The sequence below is a fragment of the Mesoplodon bidens genome, assembly GCF_964165515.1.
Source record: "Mesoplodon bidens genome assembly, chromosome: 18".
NCBI lineage: Eukaryota > Metazoa > Chordata > Mammalia > Artiodactyla > Ziphiidae > Mesoplodon > Mesoplodon bidens.
The window spans coordinates 34,668,743-34,683,963 of record NC_138175.1 but is presented as its reverse complement, the minus strand read 5'-3'; the positions used below and the strand labels follow the sequence as shown (position 1 = coordinate 34,683,963).

At 57.1% G+C, this 15,221-nt stretch overlaps 1 protein-coding gene across 3 annotated transcripts in view; it reads left to right on the top strand.

The window, feature by feature from the left end:
* Window positions 1-15,221, top strand: part of ADCY7 (adenylate cyclase 7) — a 60,110-nt gene that overhangs the window by 24,514 nt on the left and 20,375 nt on the right. The window contains exons 2-7 of one of the 3 annotated variants that reach the window (XM_081215506.1): window positions 8,454-8,891; window positions 10,240-10,443; window positions 11,591-11,752; window positions 12,581-12,730; window positions 13,030-13,178; window positions 14,216-14,327. In XM_081215506.1, coding sequence (XP_081071632.1) covers window positions 8,721-8,891; window positions 10,240-10,443; window positions 11,591-11,752; window positions 12,581-12,730; window positions 13,030-13,178; window positions 14,216-14,327 — 948 coding nt within the window. In that variant the 5' untranslated portion in view covers window positions 8,454-8,720. Of the gene's footprint in view, window positions 1-8,074; window positions 8,892-10,239; window positions 10,444-11,590; window positions 11,753-12,580; window positions 12,731-13,029; window positions 13,179-14,215; window positions 14,328-15,221 lie in introns of those variants that run through there. The other 2 variants (XM_081215504.1, XM_081215505.1) reach the window with 2 other exon arrangements.

Sequence of the window (15,221 nt, the reverse complement as noted above, 5' to 3'; positions counted from 1 at the left end):
AGCACCACATGAGGTCCCTGAAGGCCAGCTAGACTTCCCCTTTCTGTTCTTTGTTATCGAGGGGAAAGGGATCAGGAATGAAACATGGGCATGAAAGTGTTCTTATTCTAAAGGGGGATCCTAGTGAAGATAGTGCTTAAAGGAATGAATAACTAATGGTGGAATTTCAGGCAAGAGTTGGGGGAAGATATAACTGTTCTTTCCAGTATGGGAACCTGGCTGTTTAGTTGGTTCATTAGTAAACATTGTTGCCTGAACACCTCCTGTGTGCAGAGCCCTTTGCAGACACCTGGGGGAAGGGGGCACCAAGGTCTCTGCCTTCTGAAAACTTGTGCCTGGAGCTGAGTTTCCTCTTGACACATAGAAAGTGTTAGTGCCCATCTGCTGAAGGAGTGAATGCGTAAATCTCTGTCAAGATGCGTGAATGAATAGATGAACTCCTCCCAGGCAATCACTAACCATCATTAGAATTGGCACAGGAAATGGCAAACTGGATTTATTATCCCTGGCGGCTGGAGCCTTGGGTGGGGAGGGGTGACAAGGTATTTGTGCTTTAGAGGAGAGATTGATGAGGGTAATGCCTAATCCAGAGGAAGAGTGGAAGGGAGGATTTCAGGAGCAAGGAACAATTCCCTACCCCACCCCTGGAATTAGCCCTCTGGGGCCAGATGACAACACAGCAGGCTTTTCAACTTTTCCTCAGTTCTCTTTGTTTTATGATTTAGCCTCCGTTCCTAGCCCAGCCCAGAGCTGGGCCTCAAAGGTTTGACATAACCATCTCCTTTGGCAGAAGGAAAACCGAGGCCCGGATCAGGTAAGGGTCACAGAACACGTTAGTGGCAGAGCTGGGACTGGCACTCAGGTCTCTAGACCCCAAGACTGAGTGACAGCCTGTGGTCCCTAGAGGCCGGGGTAGAGTCAGCCTGGGAGTTCTTGGGGAGCAGGGCTGTCTGGGGGCGTGTGCTATTGGGGGCTTCGGCTTTTGCTCCAGCCTGGTGGCTTTGCAGACTGTCACCAGGAGGTGGGGCGATAAAGAGGAGGGTCGTGCACCTCTGTCTCTCCTGTTTGGACCTCATGGTTGGGCTTCCTCAGCTCTAGGAATCGAGCTTTCCTTCTGGGCGCGTTTGCTATTTTGTCCTCACAAACTTGGCCTGTTGGCCGTGAGGACCTGCGCTTCGCTCTCCCCCGAACTTGGGTATCAGCACCTCAGTTTACTGATGAGAAAACTGAGGCCCAGAGTGTGAGAGACTCTGCCACTCCTATGGCCAAGGGTAGCAGAGCTGGGATTTGAACCCAGGCCTCCTGCCTCCAGGTACAGCTCACCTGCGGAAAGGTGTGATGCAGCAGGTGCTTCCTGTTCTGGGGGAGACCCTTTTGTCTGTTTTCATCATCTTCCGCCCTCATGCCTGCCCCCCAGCCCCCTCACCAAAGCCGCCCTGCCTGCTCTCTGCCACCTTTCTGCCTGGCTCAGGACTCGAGCTGGTTGGCTCATCCATCTGTCCGTCCCACAAGCATCTGCCAGGGCCTATCTGCAGGACACAGACTTAAGTCCCACAACAGTTTGGTGAGGTAGGTGCGGGGATGTTTGATAGAAGTCTCAGAAGGCCTCCCGAGGGGGGCAGGTGTCCAGGAGAGAATGGTGTGGGGAGGGAGGTTAGGCCCCGGCATGAGCTAAGGCTTGGGGAGGCCCTTAGTCCCATGAGGTTTTCTGGGTGCCCCTAGGTGCCAGGCCGGGGCTGGGCAGAGCAGCTGCTGGCTCTCCTTCACAGAGCTCCGGGTCTCCTGAGGGAGGTGGCATTAACATGAGTCCCTCAGCAAACAGAAAGTCTGCCAGTGACCCAGCCCACCAGGCACTGGGCTGGCCTAGGGGGCAAGACTGTGCTGGTGGGTTCCCGGCTGCAGCAGTACGGTCACCTGGGCGGGGCGTGGGCCCAGGGTCCAGCCTGAGGGGCTTGAGTGGGCCCTCTCCTCTCCTTAGGCCTGCCTGCCTGCCCCGCTTCACACCCCAAGGCCCCACTTCCCCTTTCTGGGGCCACCAGACCCTGTACAGCTCCGGGGCCTGCCAGGGCAGGGCCAGAGGAAGCCGGGCTGGGTTCCTGCCAGTATTGCTTGGGTGAGGAAGTGGGTATCCTGTCTGTGCCTGTGAACGCTGGGGTGGGCTAGAACTCCCCCGGGGTGTGGTAGGGCTGGGGGTGCTGCCAGACCAGCCAGTTCCGCCGGGGAAGGACTTCCTGAGCACCCCTGAGGGCCCAGTCCTGCAGTCATAATTCGAGGTCCCAGTGCCCTATCTCCAGCAGCTCTTCTAGCTGAGGAACCTGGACCCCGCCTGTCAGTATTTGGCAAGAAGACCCCAGCCCTGTCTTGTTTCAGGGAAGGGAGAAGACGGTGTGTATGGGGTAGTTCAGAGGGCTTCCTGGAGGAAGAGGCCCTCCTGGATCTTGCTGGCTTCGAGGAGGCTCCCTGGCATGGCTGCCTCATTTTGCCCCTGGAAGGCAGAGGGAGGTACCTTGCTGGAGTCCACTTTGCCCCCCACCCTCTGTCTGGGGCCTTGAACGGGGAGGGCAGAAAGGGGTTGGCATTTTGAGATGTTATGGGCTTTTTTTTTTTCGGTACGCGGGCCTCTCACTGCTGTGGCCTCTCCCATTGCGGAGCACAGGCTCCGGACGCGCAGGCCCAGCGGCCATGGCTCACGGGCCCAGCCGCTCCGCGGCATGTAGGATCCTCCTGGACCGGGGCACGAACCTGCGTCCCCTGCATCGGCAGGCGGACTCTCAACCACTGTGCCACCAGGGAAGCCCTGTTATGGGCTCTTTGAATGTCAGCATTGGAAGGGTGATGGGCAGGACCCTGAGTGGCCTGTATTCAAATCCCAGCTCTCCTTTACTAGCTTTGTGACCTCAGGCAAGTAACTGAATCTCTTTTTGCCTCAGCTCCCACATCCATGAAACAGACACAGCAGTCTTACCTACAGGGCAGGGGTGGAGATTTAGAGAGACTACATACAGTGCTGGGTACACAGTAAGCAGTCAGTAGATTTTGTGATGGTCTGTCCTGCTCAGTCACAGGCCCTGCGGCTGCGGGGAACTGGGTCCACCAGGATCGCTTGGGGGAAGAGCTTGATTCCGCCGGTGTCAAGTTTCTTCCTAAGTATATCCCTTTGCTCCCTGATTCCTCCCGCAGGGGAGGAATCTCTGGAGGGCACTGGCCTCCTGCAGCCCTGGGCCCCCTGCTGCCCTGCTTAGCTTGGGACACGGTGACAGAGGTATGAGCCGGGGTGGGGATGGTGAAGGGTTCCCCTCCCTGGCCGGCGTCCCTCCCGAGGAGGTCTTAGCCAGGACTGGCTGCGTCTGCAGGGGCCCACTCTCACCTTTGAGCTAACTTCTCCCGACTTGGACTCATCAAGGGGCCACGAGGGCTTTCTGGGCACAACAAACTGGGGCAGGAGGCCCAACATGGACCTTGGGACTCTTGGTTGCAAGTGCCAGAAGCTCACCCTGGCTTCAGCTGGGAGGGGTATTGATTATCCCTTGGGAGTAAATATCTGGGGGTTGCTTGAGCCTCAGACAGAGCTGGATCCAGGGGCCCCCAGCGGGTATGTTCAGGGCTGTGTCTCTCACCAGTTCTCCGTGCGGGCCTCCTTCTCAGGTGGGCTGTCTACTGTGGTGGCTCAGGTGGCTGCCAGCAGTTCCAGGCCGCTGGCGAAGAGCCTCTTTTCCTCGTGGGCCAGCAAACATCCCAAAGAGTATTCGCACTGACACGGTTTTGGTCACGTGTCTATCCTTAAACCAGTCACGGCGGCTTGGGAGAGACTGTGCTGATGAGCCAGACCTGGGTCATGTGGCCCCTGAACCAGGGCTGAGAGGGGGAGAGGACCATGTCCCTCAGAAGCGGGAAACACCCTCCCCCCTGGACCCCTGGGTCCCCCTCCTCCGTGGGATGGGGCTGCTCCCCTACCAGAGTTATTGTGAGGTGTGAGTGACAGTGAGGGTGCCCTGGGAATCCAGCCTCTCCAGGGAACGGGGCCTCGACGTCTCTGCTCTTGGTGTCTCTGGAGTTCACAGAGGACCCGTGGGGTGGGGGTGAGGGAGTGACAGGGAGGCAGGGCCTGGCTTGACCTAAGGTCGGACTTACAGCCAGAGCGGCGCCCAGCACTGGAGAAGACCGCCCTGGGAGGGGGTGAGCTCCCCGTCACCGAGGCCTGCAAGTTGAGGTTGCGGCAGCACTTGTTGGAGACCTGGCAAAGGAGTTCATCCAGGGCCTCGTAGGGGCCCTCCCAGTTGTCAGCTGAGTTGGCAACTGGCAGGAGAACTGGAGATTGGGCAGAGGGGCCTTGAAACCTGCCCTGACAGAGGGGGCCTCTGGGTCTCATTTTGTGGGCTGGCTGCCGGAGAGGAGCTGGCCTGTGGAGATGCCTGTCGGTGCTGGGTTGTCTGCAGGAGGGGGAAGTGCGGCCCTTCCTCCCAGCCCTGCCTTGTGCTGCCGGAGCTGGACGGGGTCCCGGGGTGGGCCTAGTCTCCGTGCCCAGCACTGCCCGTTGTCCGCCTCCTCTCCCGCCTGCCGTCGCCCAGGAAGTGGCCTAATTAGGTCCCCAAGAGGAGTGTTTACCAGGCCCGAGTTCCCAAGACTCTTGGAATCTTCCAACTAATCCCTCTCTCTCCATGCCTGGCTCAGCCCAACTTTGTGTGCCTGGAAGGGCAGGTTGGCATCTGGGGGTGAAAGGCTCCATGGTGTGTGTGTGTGTGTGCACGTGTGCATGTGCACACACATGCACACTTGTGCATGTCCTGGCCACCCACAGCTCTGCTCTGGGGGCTTTGCCTGGGGGATGGAGCAGCTGTGGGGAGTTGCCTTGGTTCCTTGGAGTTTGGGGTTTCTCAGCCTGGAAGTCCCGGTGCACTGGTGTTTGCACCAGGCCGGAGGGACAGGCAGTGTTGTGTATACTTCTGACAACTGGTTCAGTCACTGGGACCTGCTGCTTCTGGAAGGAGCTCCATGGGGAAGCCTTTCTCAGTTCAGTAAGACAGTGAGGCTGGGCCAAGGAGCCCTGGATGCAGACTCAGGTTTGAATCCCAGCCATTCTACCAACCAGCTCCAGCTGTGTAATCTAATCAAGGCACGCTCCCTCTCTGGGTTCAGTTTTGCATCTGTAAAATGGCTGTAACACCTTGGCCTTAGCAGGTTATGAAGGCGAGAGTGGAGACGGATGTGCAGGCACCCGGCGTGACAGCTGTTTTACACGTGCCCTGGAGTGGGGGCTTCTCAGGGCAGGGACCTTACCTTGTTTCGTGACCCCTTTAGCACAGGGCTGGGCATATAATGGTTAGTAGTCAGAAAATGCCTCCTGTGGAACAAAGACTGGTGAGTATAGCTTTAGAGGTGGCAAACTAGTGGGCTGCACTATGCAAATTTTATAAATTTTTAAAAATTGAAGTAATGTTGATTTACAGTGCTGTACAAATCTGCTGTGCAGCAAAGTGAGTCGGTTACACACATATTTATGTTCTTTTCCATTAGGTTTATCCCAGGAGATTGGATATAGTTCCCTGTGCTATACGGTAGGACCTTGTTGTTTATCCCTTCTAAATGTAATCGTTTGCATCTACCAACCCCAAACTCCCAGTCCATCCCTCTCCCTCCCCTCTCCCCCAGCAGCTACAAGTCTGATCTCTATATATCTATGAGTCTGTTTCTGTTTTGTAGATACGTTCATTTGTGCCATGTTTTAGATTCCACATGTAAGTGATATCACCTGGTATTTGTCTTTCTCTTTCTGACTTAATTCACTTAGCATGATAATCTCTAGTTGCATCCATGTTGCTGCAGATGACATTATTTCATTCTTTTTTATGGTTGAGTAATATTCCATTGTATATATGTACCACATCTTCTTTATCCATCCATCCATTGATGGATATTCAGGTTTTTCCACGTTTTGGCTGTTGGCACCAAGCAAATTTTAAAAATGAGCTGGGAACAGTTTGAAATCAGTATTTCACGTAGAAATCAGATTTGTAGCTTTTGTCCAAACACTTTGCACACTTTGGCGGTGCTGGCCCAACCCCCTCAGGGTTGCCTGGGTTAAACAGGTAGTTGCCGAGGCTTGTAGACACCTGCCTGGGCCCAGAAGGAGCGGAGGGGCCCGGACTCCTGGCAAACAGCCCCTTCCTCCACCCCCACATGTGTGGTTTTTCCATTTTGTTCCTGGGATTTGAGGAACAGGAACTCCCAGATGGAATAGTGCCGCAGGTGACTCCTGATCCAAGGTGGCCCCAGGTTGCTCAAGGCATTTGGCACTCACCGGGGGACTTCACTCAGACTCTGGGATTCTGGGTGCCCTTCTATTTTGCCTTTGGGGGCTCTGGACCAACTTTCCTTCGCAGCGTCCACCAGTGGCCATTTGCACCCTTTGTGACTGCCCTGAGACTTCCCATGTCTTACCACCTCCCTGCCCCCTGCCCCCTGCCCTGTCCTGGTTCCTATCGCTGATGCAGGCCTGGAGGATGTTGGGGGCCTGGACTCCTGGTCCAGGGCTGCTCCCTTGACACAAGGTTCCTGCTGGGAATGTGTCAGCCACCCCAAGCCCCAGTCGCTGCATCTAGGGATTGCACATTTTTTTGGTAACTTTCTCTCCCTGGAGACTGGGAGCCCTAGGAGGACAGAGAGCTAACCTGACACACAGGCGATATAATGGGCCTGGTGTGCCGCAGGCATGGTTAACAAGCTGTTTGGGAATAAACAAATGGGCAAATAAATGAATGGTGCTGGGGAAAGAGGGAGCCCCTCTGGGCTAAGCATGGCAAGCCTGGGGTCCGCTCTCAACTTTGTCATAAAGGGTCCACCGTGTTCTTCTCTGAGGTTCAGTTTCCTTATCTATGAAGCGGAGCTTGCAAGGTTCTTAAATTCTTGTCAGTGGGCCCTTTTAGAAAAATTCAGTCTTACGTGGAAGCTTAACTTAATGTGAATGCAAGGGGTATGCTCTGAGTGAAGCTGGCGTTAGTGTCTGAGACACAAGACTCATTGAAAGGTTCCAGTAATCGAGTGAGTGAGGTCTTTGCACAAGAACCATTGGAACAGAAGAAAGCCTGCAAACAGACTTCACATGCATGGCCACCTGACTTAGGACAAAGGTGCCTCCGCTAAAACTCTTGAAGGAAGGATGGTGGCTCCACGAAAGGCTGGTGGGGTAGTTAGATATCCATTCAGAAAAAAGAAGCTTGATCCTTGCCTCACACCATACACAAGAATTCCTTGAGATGGATCGGAGACCTACATGTGAAAGTAAACTGTTCAAACTTCTAGAGCAGTGCTTTCCAGTAGAAGTTTCTGGATAATAGAAGGGCTCTATATCTGTGCTGCCCAATGTAATAAACGCTAGCTGTGTGTGGCTGTTGAGCACTTGAAATGTGACTGGTGTGGCTGAGAAATTGTTTTTTTAACTTTAAAAATGTTTTAAATGTAATCATCAAGCTATTATTGTACTCAAAAAATTAAGTGTAATTTATTAACTTAATCCCACCTTCAGTTCACATTTAGATTTCACCAGTCGTTTCAAAATTTTTTTTGTGGTTGCAGCTTTTTAAAATCAAAATCCAGATAAAATCCATTATATTGCATTGGGTTTGTAAGCCTTTTAAATTTATTTTATTCTGTAATATCCCCACTCTCTCTCATGGTACTGACTGGTTAATAATGGGTTATTTGTCCTGTAGGCCAGTAGTTTTCAAAGTGTGGACCAGCAGCTTCATCATCTTCTGGGAACATGTAAGAAATGCACATTTCTTCTCAGGCCCCTTCCAGTCCTACTGAAACAGACACTGGGAATGCAGCCCAGTGATTTGTGTTTTAACAAGCCCTCCAGGATCTCTCCTGGGTACCAACCACTCTTGTTGACTAGCCCACGTCATAGATTTGGCTAGTTGCCACCTCCTGCCGCCATTTATCTTCTCCAAGTAGCCTCTATATGGGACTGAACTTTTAATTTCTTTTTTTTTTTTTTCTTGCGGTACGTGGGCCTCTCACTGTTGTGGCCTCTCCCGTTGCGGAGCACAGGCTCCGGACGCGCAGGCTCAGTGGCCATGGCTCACGGGCCCAGCCGCTCCGCGGCATGTGGGATCCTCCCGGACCGGGGCACAAACCCGTGTCCCCTGCATCGGCAGGCGGACTCTCAACCACTGCGCCACCAGGGAAGCCCCTTAGTTTTATTTTTAATCAACTTAAATTAAATTTTTGATAGTCATATGTGGCTAGTGGCTACTGTATCGGACCGTGCAGTTCTCGGAAACACAGGAGACTAGCTTTATGACCTTGGGGTGGGCCAAGCTTTAAAGACCTAAAAGTTAGGTTTGGTTAAGGTTGATAAATCAGACCTGGGGCTATGAGGCCTGGCCTTGCTCTCGCCCAATGCCAGCCTTCCCAGTCCAGGTCAAATCTTGGTCTGCTTTGTGTCTCTGCAGAGCTGAGGACCCTGCATGTCTGTTCATTCGGGCCTGGATGCAAAAGCAGATGCGGGAGGTCCAGTGAGCGAGACCTGGTGGCTGGAGCAGTGCAGGCCTCGTGTGTCCATGGAGCTGCTGGCTGGGGGGACTCCTGCCCAGCTCCGCCTGCCAGGCTCGGAGAAACCAGAGGCCTAGGTGCACAGGGGTGGGTGTCAGCAGACAGATGCTCCCCAGGCTGTGGGGTTTCCTGTGTGGACTGTTGGGCGGGTGTGCCAAAGGTGGAGGATGCCGGCCAAGGGGCACTACTTCCTCAACGAGGGCGAGGAGGACCCCAACCACGACACGCTCTATGAGAAGTACCGCCTCACCAGCCAGCATGGGCCGCTGCTACTCACGCTCCTGTTGGTGGCCATCACTGCCTGCGCCGTCCTCATCATCATCGCCTTCAGCTACGGGGTGAGTGGGGGCAGCCCGTGGGCGCTGGGGGCTTCCCTGGGGCCCAGGTCTCAGCTCTGATGCTTTGTGCTTGGGAGGTCTTGGGCAAGTCATTATCTTCTTTAAGCCTGAGTTTCTGCATCTGTAAAGTGCTGTGGAGCATATTTAGGCTGCAGGAAGACACATTTTTTATTTTAATTTTTAAGTCTGGGGTGGTTTTAGATGTTACATTAATTTGGCCAAATAAAGTACCCTCACTTTTCTCCACAATGGACTTTGATTTTACTGAAGGCCTGTGTATCACTGCTCCCACTTCCAGTACCGGGGCAGACATCATGCATCAATCCCAGCACTCCTTCTCACGGAGCCGGCTGGGGTGGGGGTGTGTGTGTCTTAGAATCCTTCTTAAGACAGCAGGCACCACTAATATTATCTCTGACTTAGGCCTCGTCCTGCTATAGCCATTACCTCTGCGTGGCTGTTGAGCACTTGAAATGCGGCTAATATGACTGAGGAACTGAATTTTCAATTTTATCTTTAATTATTGGAAATTCAATTTTGAATAGCCACATGTGGCTAGTGGTTGCTGTATGGGACAGTAAAGTTCTAGAAGAAAACATCAGAGACTACAGGCTGTTAACAGGGTGATATATGTAAGGTGGCCAGCACCCAGTAGGTGCTGTGCCGGTGCTGCCTGTACCTCTGTGGATGTAAACCCGAGGGCCTCTGTTTTGTCGTTCAGCACATAGTTACTGAGCACCCACTGGGTGCTGGCCCCAGATTAGTCTCTGTGCTCATGGAGCTTACGGGCCTCTGGGGGAAACCAGGTGCCGTCCACCTGCGAACGTCTTGCCTGTGACCCCTTCTCCCCACAGCGTCGCACTTCTGTACCTTTCCTTCAGCTCTTCCCCTGTCTGGGGTGCCTTTGGACGTATTTCCTCAAAAACATCCATTCATCCTTTAAGAGTTAGGAGCAGTGGCCTCTCCCCCAGGAGGCTTTCCACAGCTTTGCTCCCGTGCTCTTGTACCTGTGCCCTGCAGGTGTGCACAGAGCTGCTGGGGACCCCAGGGGATGCCTGAAGGGGAGGGGTGGGGAGTGAGAACGTCACAGGGCTGGGCCCCACAGGTGACTGGGGAAAGGTGGTGGTGAAGGCACCCCTAGCAGAGGCAACAGCACAAAGCCTGAGGTAATAAAGAACTTGATGTTCAGAGGGAGGATGGACGCCACCCACGTGGAGGAAGCAGCAAGTGACCTTGCTTAGGGCAGGCTGGACAGGCTAACCTGGCAGGCTTTCTGGAGGAGGTGGCACCCCGCTGGGGAAAGCTATGGCATTTCTGTGTGTGTTCACCCCCCGGCCCCTCCCCGCAGGACCCCTCCAGACACCAGGCTGTCCTGGGGACGGCGTTCTTCACGCTTGCCGTGTTTGTGGCTCTCTACGCGCTCGTGTATGTTGAGTGCCTCGTCCGCCGGTGGCTCAGGGCCTCGGCGCTCCTCATCTGGGCCTGCCTTGTGACGCTGGGCTACGTGCTGGTGTTTGACTCATGGATGAAGGAGGCGTGTGACTGGGAGCAGGTAACAGGGCAGGGGACCCTGGCGCCCCTGGGGGCTGGGTGCTGCCAGCCAGCTGTGCACTCAGTAGCTCCTGCCCTCTCTGGGCATCAGATCCCTTCTGGAGACTGGGCCCGCATTGGGTGTGCCAGCCACGGGCCCCTCCCTCTCTCCGGGCTATGGTTCTGGGACTGAGAATGGGCCCTGGGCTGATCTTGTTCTCTCAGCTCTGTGCTGATGAGATGCGGGTGAGGTGGGAGAAGAGTGTCCACTTGAATGTCTGGCTGTGCTGTTTCTGGAAATGACACATCTCCACCTCAAAGAGGCAAAAAGGCACAAATTGGCTCATGAGCCGGGAAGGGCCCAGGGGTTGGTCTGGGCCTTCAGCAGGATGGCCAGATCCCGAGTTCTCCCGGCTCTGCTTTCCTCTGTGCCGTTTCATTCCCTGTCAGGCCACCCCCAGCTCAGGACAGAGGTGCCTGCGGCACCTCCGGGCTGCCCGTCCACCAGCCTACCCAGGCCAGCTGAAAGACACAGCCCTTTCTCAACCAGCTTGGGCTGCACTGGCTGGCCTGGGGCATGGGCCCAGCCCTGGATGGTCATTGTCACGGGGTGGGGGGGCTCTGACCATTGGGGCTGGGTCCTGTGACTGGGGTGGGGTGAGGCTTGGGCAGGTCATGCAGGTGGGAAGCTGGGGGAGGGTGCCGTTCCCAGCAGGGGTGGGAGCGGGCGGGGGTGGGGGGAGGGGAGCAGCAGGGGCCAGCGCGGAGCGTGGGCGGGGCCGGTGGGCGGGGCTGCTGGGGGTGGCAGTAGTTACCATCCCTGCGGAGGGAGGGCCGTGGGCGGTGGGCGGTGGGCACCAGGCGAGAGCTCCCTGGGTCACGAGGGCGGCGGAGGCTCAGCCTCGGCCCCAGACGGTAAGTCAGCTTGTAGGAAATGATGCTGGCTGGGCGTCATTTTCTCCTTCTATCCTGTGTCTGTCGCTGCCTCTCGCCACACAGGGTGGGGGGGGAAAGGGCCGACCTGAGGGCCGAGGGCGCGGGGAGGGGGGCGCAGCCTCAGCGTTCAGGCTTCCAGGGCCATCCCCGCGAGCCGGGGCTGCGGAGTGACCCCAGCTGAGCCCCGGGCGGGGGCGGCGTGGTGGCCGCGCTCACGACGCCGCTGTGCGCAGGTGCCCTTCTTCCTGTTCGTGGTCTTCGTGGTGTACACGCTGCTGCCTTTCAGCATGCGGGGTGCCGTCGTGGCCGGGGTCGTCTCCAGCACCTCCCACCTCCTGGTGCTCGGCGGTCTGATGGGGGCCTTCACCACGCCCAGCGTCCGGGTCGGGCTGCAGGTGAGGGGCGTGTGGGTCTGGGCGCGCGGGCCGGCTGAGGCCTTGGGTGGGGCTTTGGTTTGGGCCGAGGGCAGCCAAGGCTGGAGCGGGTGAGTTGGAGGCCTTGGAGACAGAGGTGTTTGCCGACGGGTGGCCTCGAGGCCGGGCTTCGTCCAAGTCGGCAGGTGCCCTGCCCTGCAGCCTTTTCTTTGCTGGCCTGGGGTACCCCGGAGGCTCAGCCCCTCCCTCGAGCCCTGACCCTCGGGCCTCCTTCCTGGGTCCAGAGCTCTGCTGCTGGGTGAGGCCCTGTTCCCGAGGTTTCGCTCGTTCAGCCCAGAGCCCCATATGCACAGGGTCGGACGCCCCATCTGGTGTCCTTTGCGTTGAGTGATTATGAAGTTAGTGGTGACGCGCAGATGTGTTTTCCTCCTGACCAGGCCTGGTGTCCGGTCTGGGAGGTGGGGGCCAGAGCTCTGGGCAGCCAGCCTGGCCCTGTGCCTTCCGTGACTGTCCTTGGCTCTCCCTCTGGGCTCTGTGAGGGGATGTGCTCCTGCCGCCCTGGAAGCGGCTGGCTGCTCTGGTCTCTGGGGCCTGAGCCCTTCTGCACCAGGGAATGTCTGGCGGATGCTGAGACAGGCCTGAGTCCTGGTCCTGGGGTCTCAGTGACCTACTAGGAGACCAGTGAGTCTGGACCTGTTTCCCTGCCTGCCCACCCCAGGGAGGCTACAGCCCGAGTGGGTTGGGAGGCCAGGGATCAGGGAGGGGGTGCCGTCACCAGCCCACCAAGGGGGCCGGTGTCCTGGGGCACGGGCCAGGCCTGATGCTGAGCCCGCCATGGCCCACCCGCAGCTGCTGGCCAATGCTGTGGTCTTCCTGTGCGGGAACCTCACGGGCGCCTTCCACAAGCACCAGATGCAGGATGCCTCCCGAGACCTCTTCACCTACACTGTGAAGTGCATCCAGATCCGTCGTAAGCTGCGCATCGAGAAGCGCCAGCAGGTGGGGACCCGCCTGACCCTGCGCGGCCCCCCGGCTGTCTCCCAGGTCCCACGCCCTGCATCCTTTCTCTGAGGATGTGCTCACTGAACAGCACAGTGAGGCACCTGGGGCCCCTGGCCAGACACCTGTGCTGGCGTCATCCCGGGGGCTGCTGGGGACACGGGAGGGTGTGTGCCTGCCAAGTTGCTAGCAGGGTGTAGGCCAGCAGCGATGGGGCACGTGGTGGGCAGAGGGGCAGGAGGGCAGAGAGGATGGAGACCCGGGGCCTGACGCCGCCCTGCCTGTGCCCCGCGTGCCAGGAGAACCTGCTACTGTCCGTGCTGCCTGCCCACATCTCCATGGGCATGAAGCTGGCCATCATCGAGCGGCTCAAGGAGCGTGGGGACCGCCGCTACCTGCCGGACAACAACTTCCACAGCCTCTACGTCAAGCGGCACCAGAACGTCAGGTGGGCGGCTGGCCGGGCCTGTATGCACAGTGTCTCCCAGGGCGGCCCCAGCAGGTGGCCCGCTGCCCTCCTACCTGTAGGCCCAGGTCCCAGCCCGCACGGGGACTGGGGAGAGGTAAATCCAGGCCCCTCCCTGGGCCTCAGTCTCCCACTTGTTCCCCCAACGGGTGGGGGCAGATTAGATTAGTACTGGGGGAGATCCACTGCCCCCTAAAATTGTCAAACTCTGTGCACGAACGTGACTGTTGGGAAGAAACGGGTCTTTTCAGATGATTCTCAAAGGGGCACAGGCCCCCCAAAAGGAGATGAAGCACCCAGGTGACCGCCAGGGGCCCCCTCAGTCCTGACACCTGTCTTTGACTGATTTGAAGGGGCTGCAGAATCTTACTGAGCAGCGCTGACCTGAGTGAAGCATAGATGTGGGCGCTGTGAGCTCCAGCCTGGTCCTCTGCCTGCAGGCTCAGCATTACCCCCGAGACTGGCCTGCTGCTTCTGGGTTGTGGATGGTCCAGAACTGTAGACTCAGGGGCGGGGAGATCTGGTGCAAAACGCAGCTCTGGCTTCCCAGCAAGTCTTAACCTCCCTGGGACTCAGTTTGCTCGTCTGTAGAATGGGGTTCCTACGAGGGCAGCGTGAGGACTAGATGTGTGAAAGCGCTGGGTGTGGAGCTCATCTGGAAGGAGCGTGCAGTCATATCTTACCAGGGCTTTAGCTCTGAAGTCTGCGCAGACGTGAAATCCAGGTATAGGGGAGGGGAGAAGTTCCCAGGTGCCCGAGAATCCACCTGTAAGGGCTCCATTCAGTCATCTGTGGTGAGGCTCTAAAGGGGTTAGGGGTTCCGGAGGGCCCCCTCAAACTGGGGCTTGCTTCATTTTGCTTTGATGTGAAGCCTCTGGAACTTTAATTCATCCTTAGGGCGGGGGGCTTCTCTCCCATCCCCGGCGGGAGAGGGCTCGCAGGGGTGCTTGGGTGCGGGGCTGGCAGATGCTCAGGGGCTCTTGGCCCTGACCCTCCTGCTGGCCCCACCCTACCCCCAGCATCCTCTATGCTGACATCGTGGGCTTCACGCAGCTGGCCAGCGACTGCTCCCCAAAGGAGCTGGTGGTGGTGCTGAATGAGCTCTTCGGAAAGTTCGACCAGATCGCCAAGGTGAGCCCACTGGCCTGTGCGGCCTCCCCTCCGCTGATGGTAAAGTCAGGAGCCCTTCCCACTGCATCCACGGGGTGTCCTGTGTCCAGCGCTGTGCTGAGATGGGTGTGGGGAGGCCTGGGCTGAATTTTAGCATTCAGTCAGCAAAGCTTTCAAGTGCCCCATGGTCAAAGTGGAGGTTGAGCCAGGATCCTGTCCCCCAGAGTGTGAGGCCTCTGGGGAGACTGTCAGTGCACACTGGGGAATGCACTGGGCTTCACGAGCTTAGAGGGGGACTCCAGAAGGCTGCCTGGAGGAGGAGACGGCTCCATCCTCACTACGCAAGGTCAGCAGCCTCAGCCTCAGCTTCACCTGGGAGCATGGGAGGACTGTGGAATGCCAGGCCTCACCCAGAATCTGCCTTTTGACAAGATCCCAGGGTGAATAGTCTGCACATTAAAGTTTGAGAAACCTGAAAAGAAACTGAAGAGGAAAGGGAACCGTGTTATGGGCAGAGGGAACAGCATATGCAAAAACCTAGAGAAGAAAGCAAGCTCTGTGTGCCCATGCAGTGAAAGTGGCTCGGTGTGAGTGGGGCAGAGTGCGTTGGCGGGGATCATGGTCACAGGGTCAGACGTTCAAGGACTTGAGGGCTGAGGTGAGGAGCGGGATTTGACCTAAGGACCCTGGGGAGCATAGCAGGTGCCAGGCAGGGAGGGCATTGGGCAAGGAGAGCCTCCAGGGTTCAGCCAAGGCGGGAGGGGTCTGGAGACCAAAGAGGGCTGAGCTGAGATCTCACTGTTTTGTCTTCACAAGCAACACCCAGCTCCACAGGTGTGTGTAGGGGGCTGGGGAGGAGCCTCAGTTATTCATTAATTTACCACCTGGTCCGGGGACCTGCTGAGTAGCAGCCCT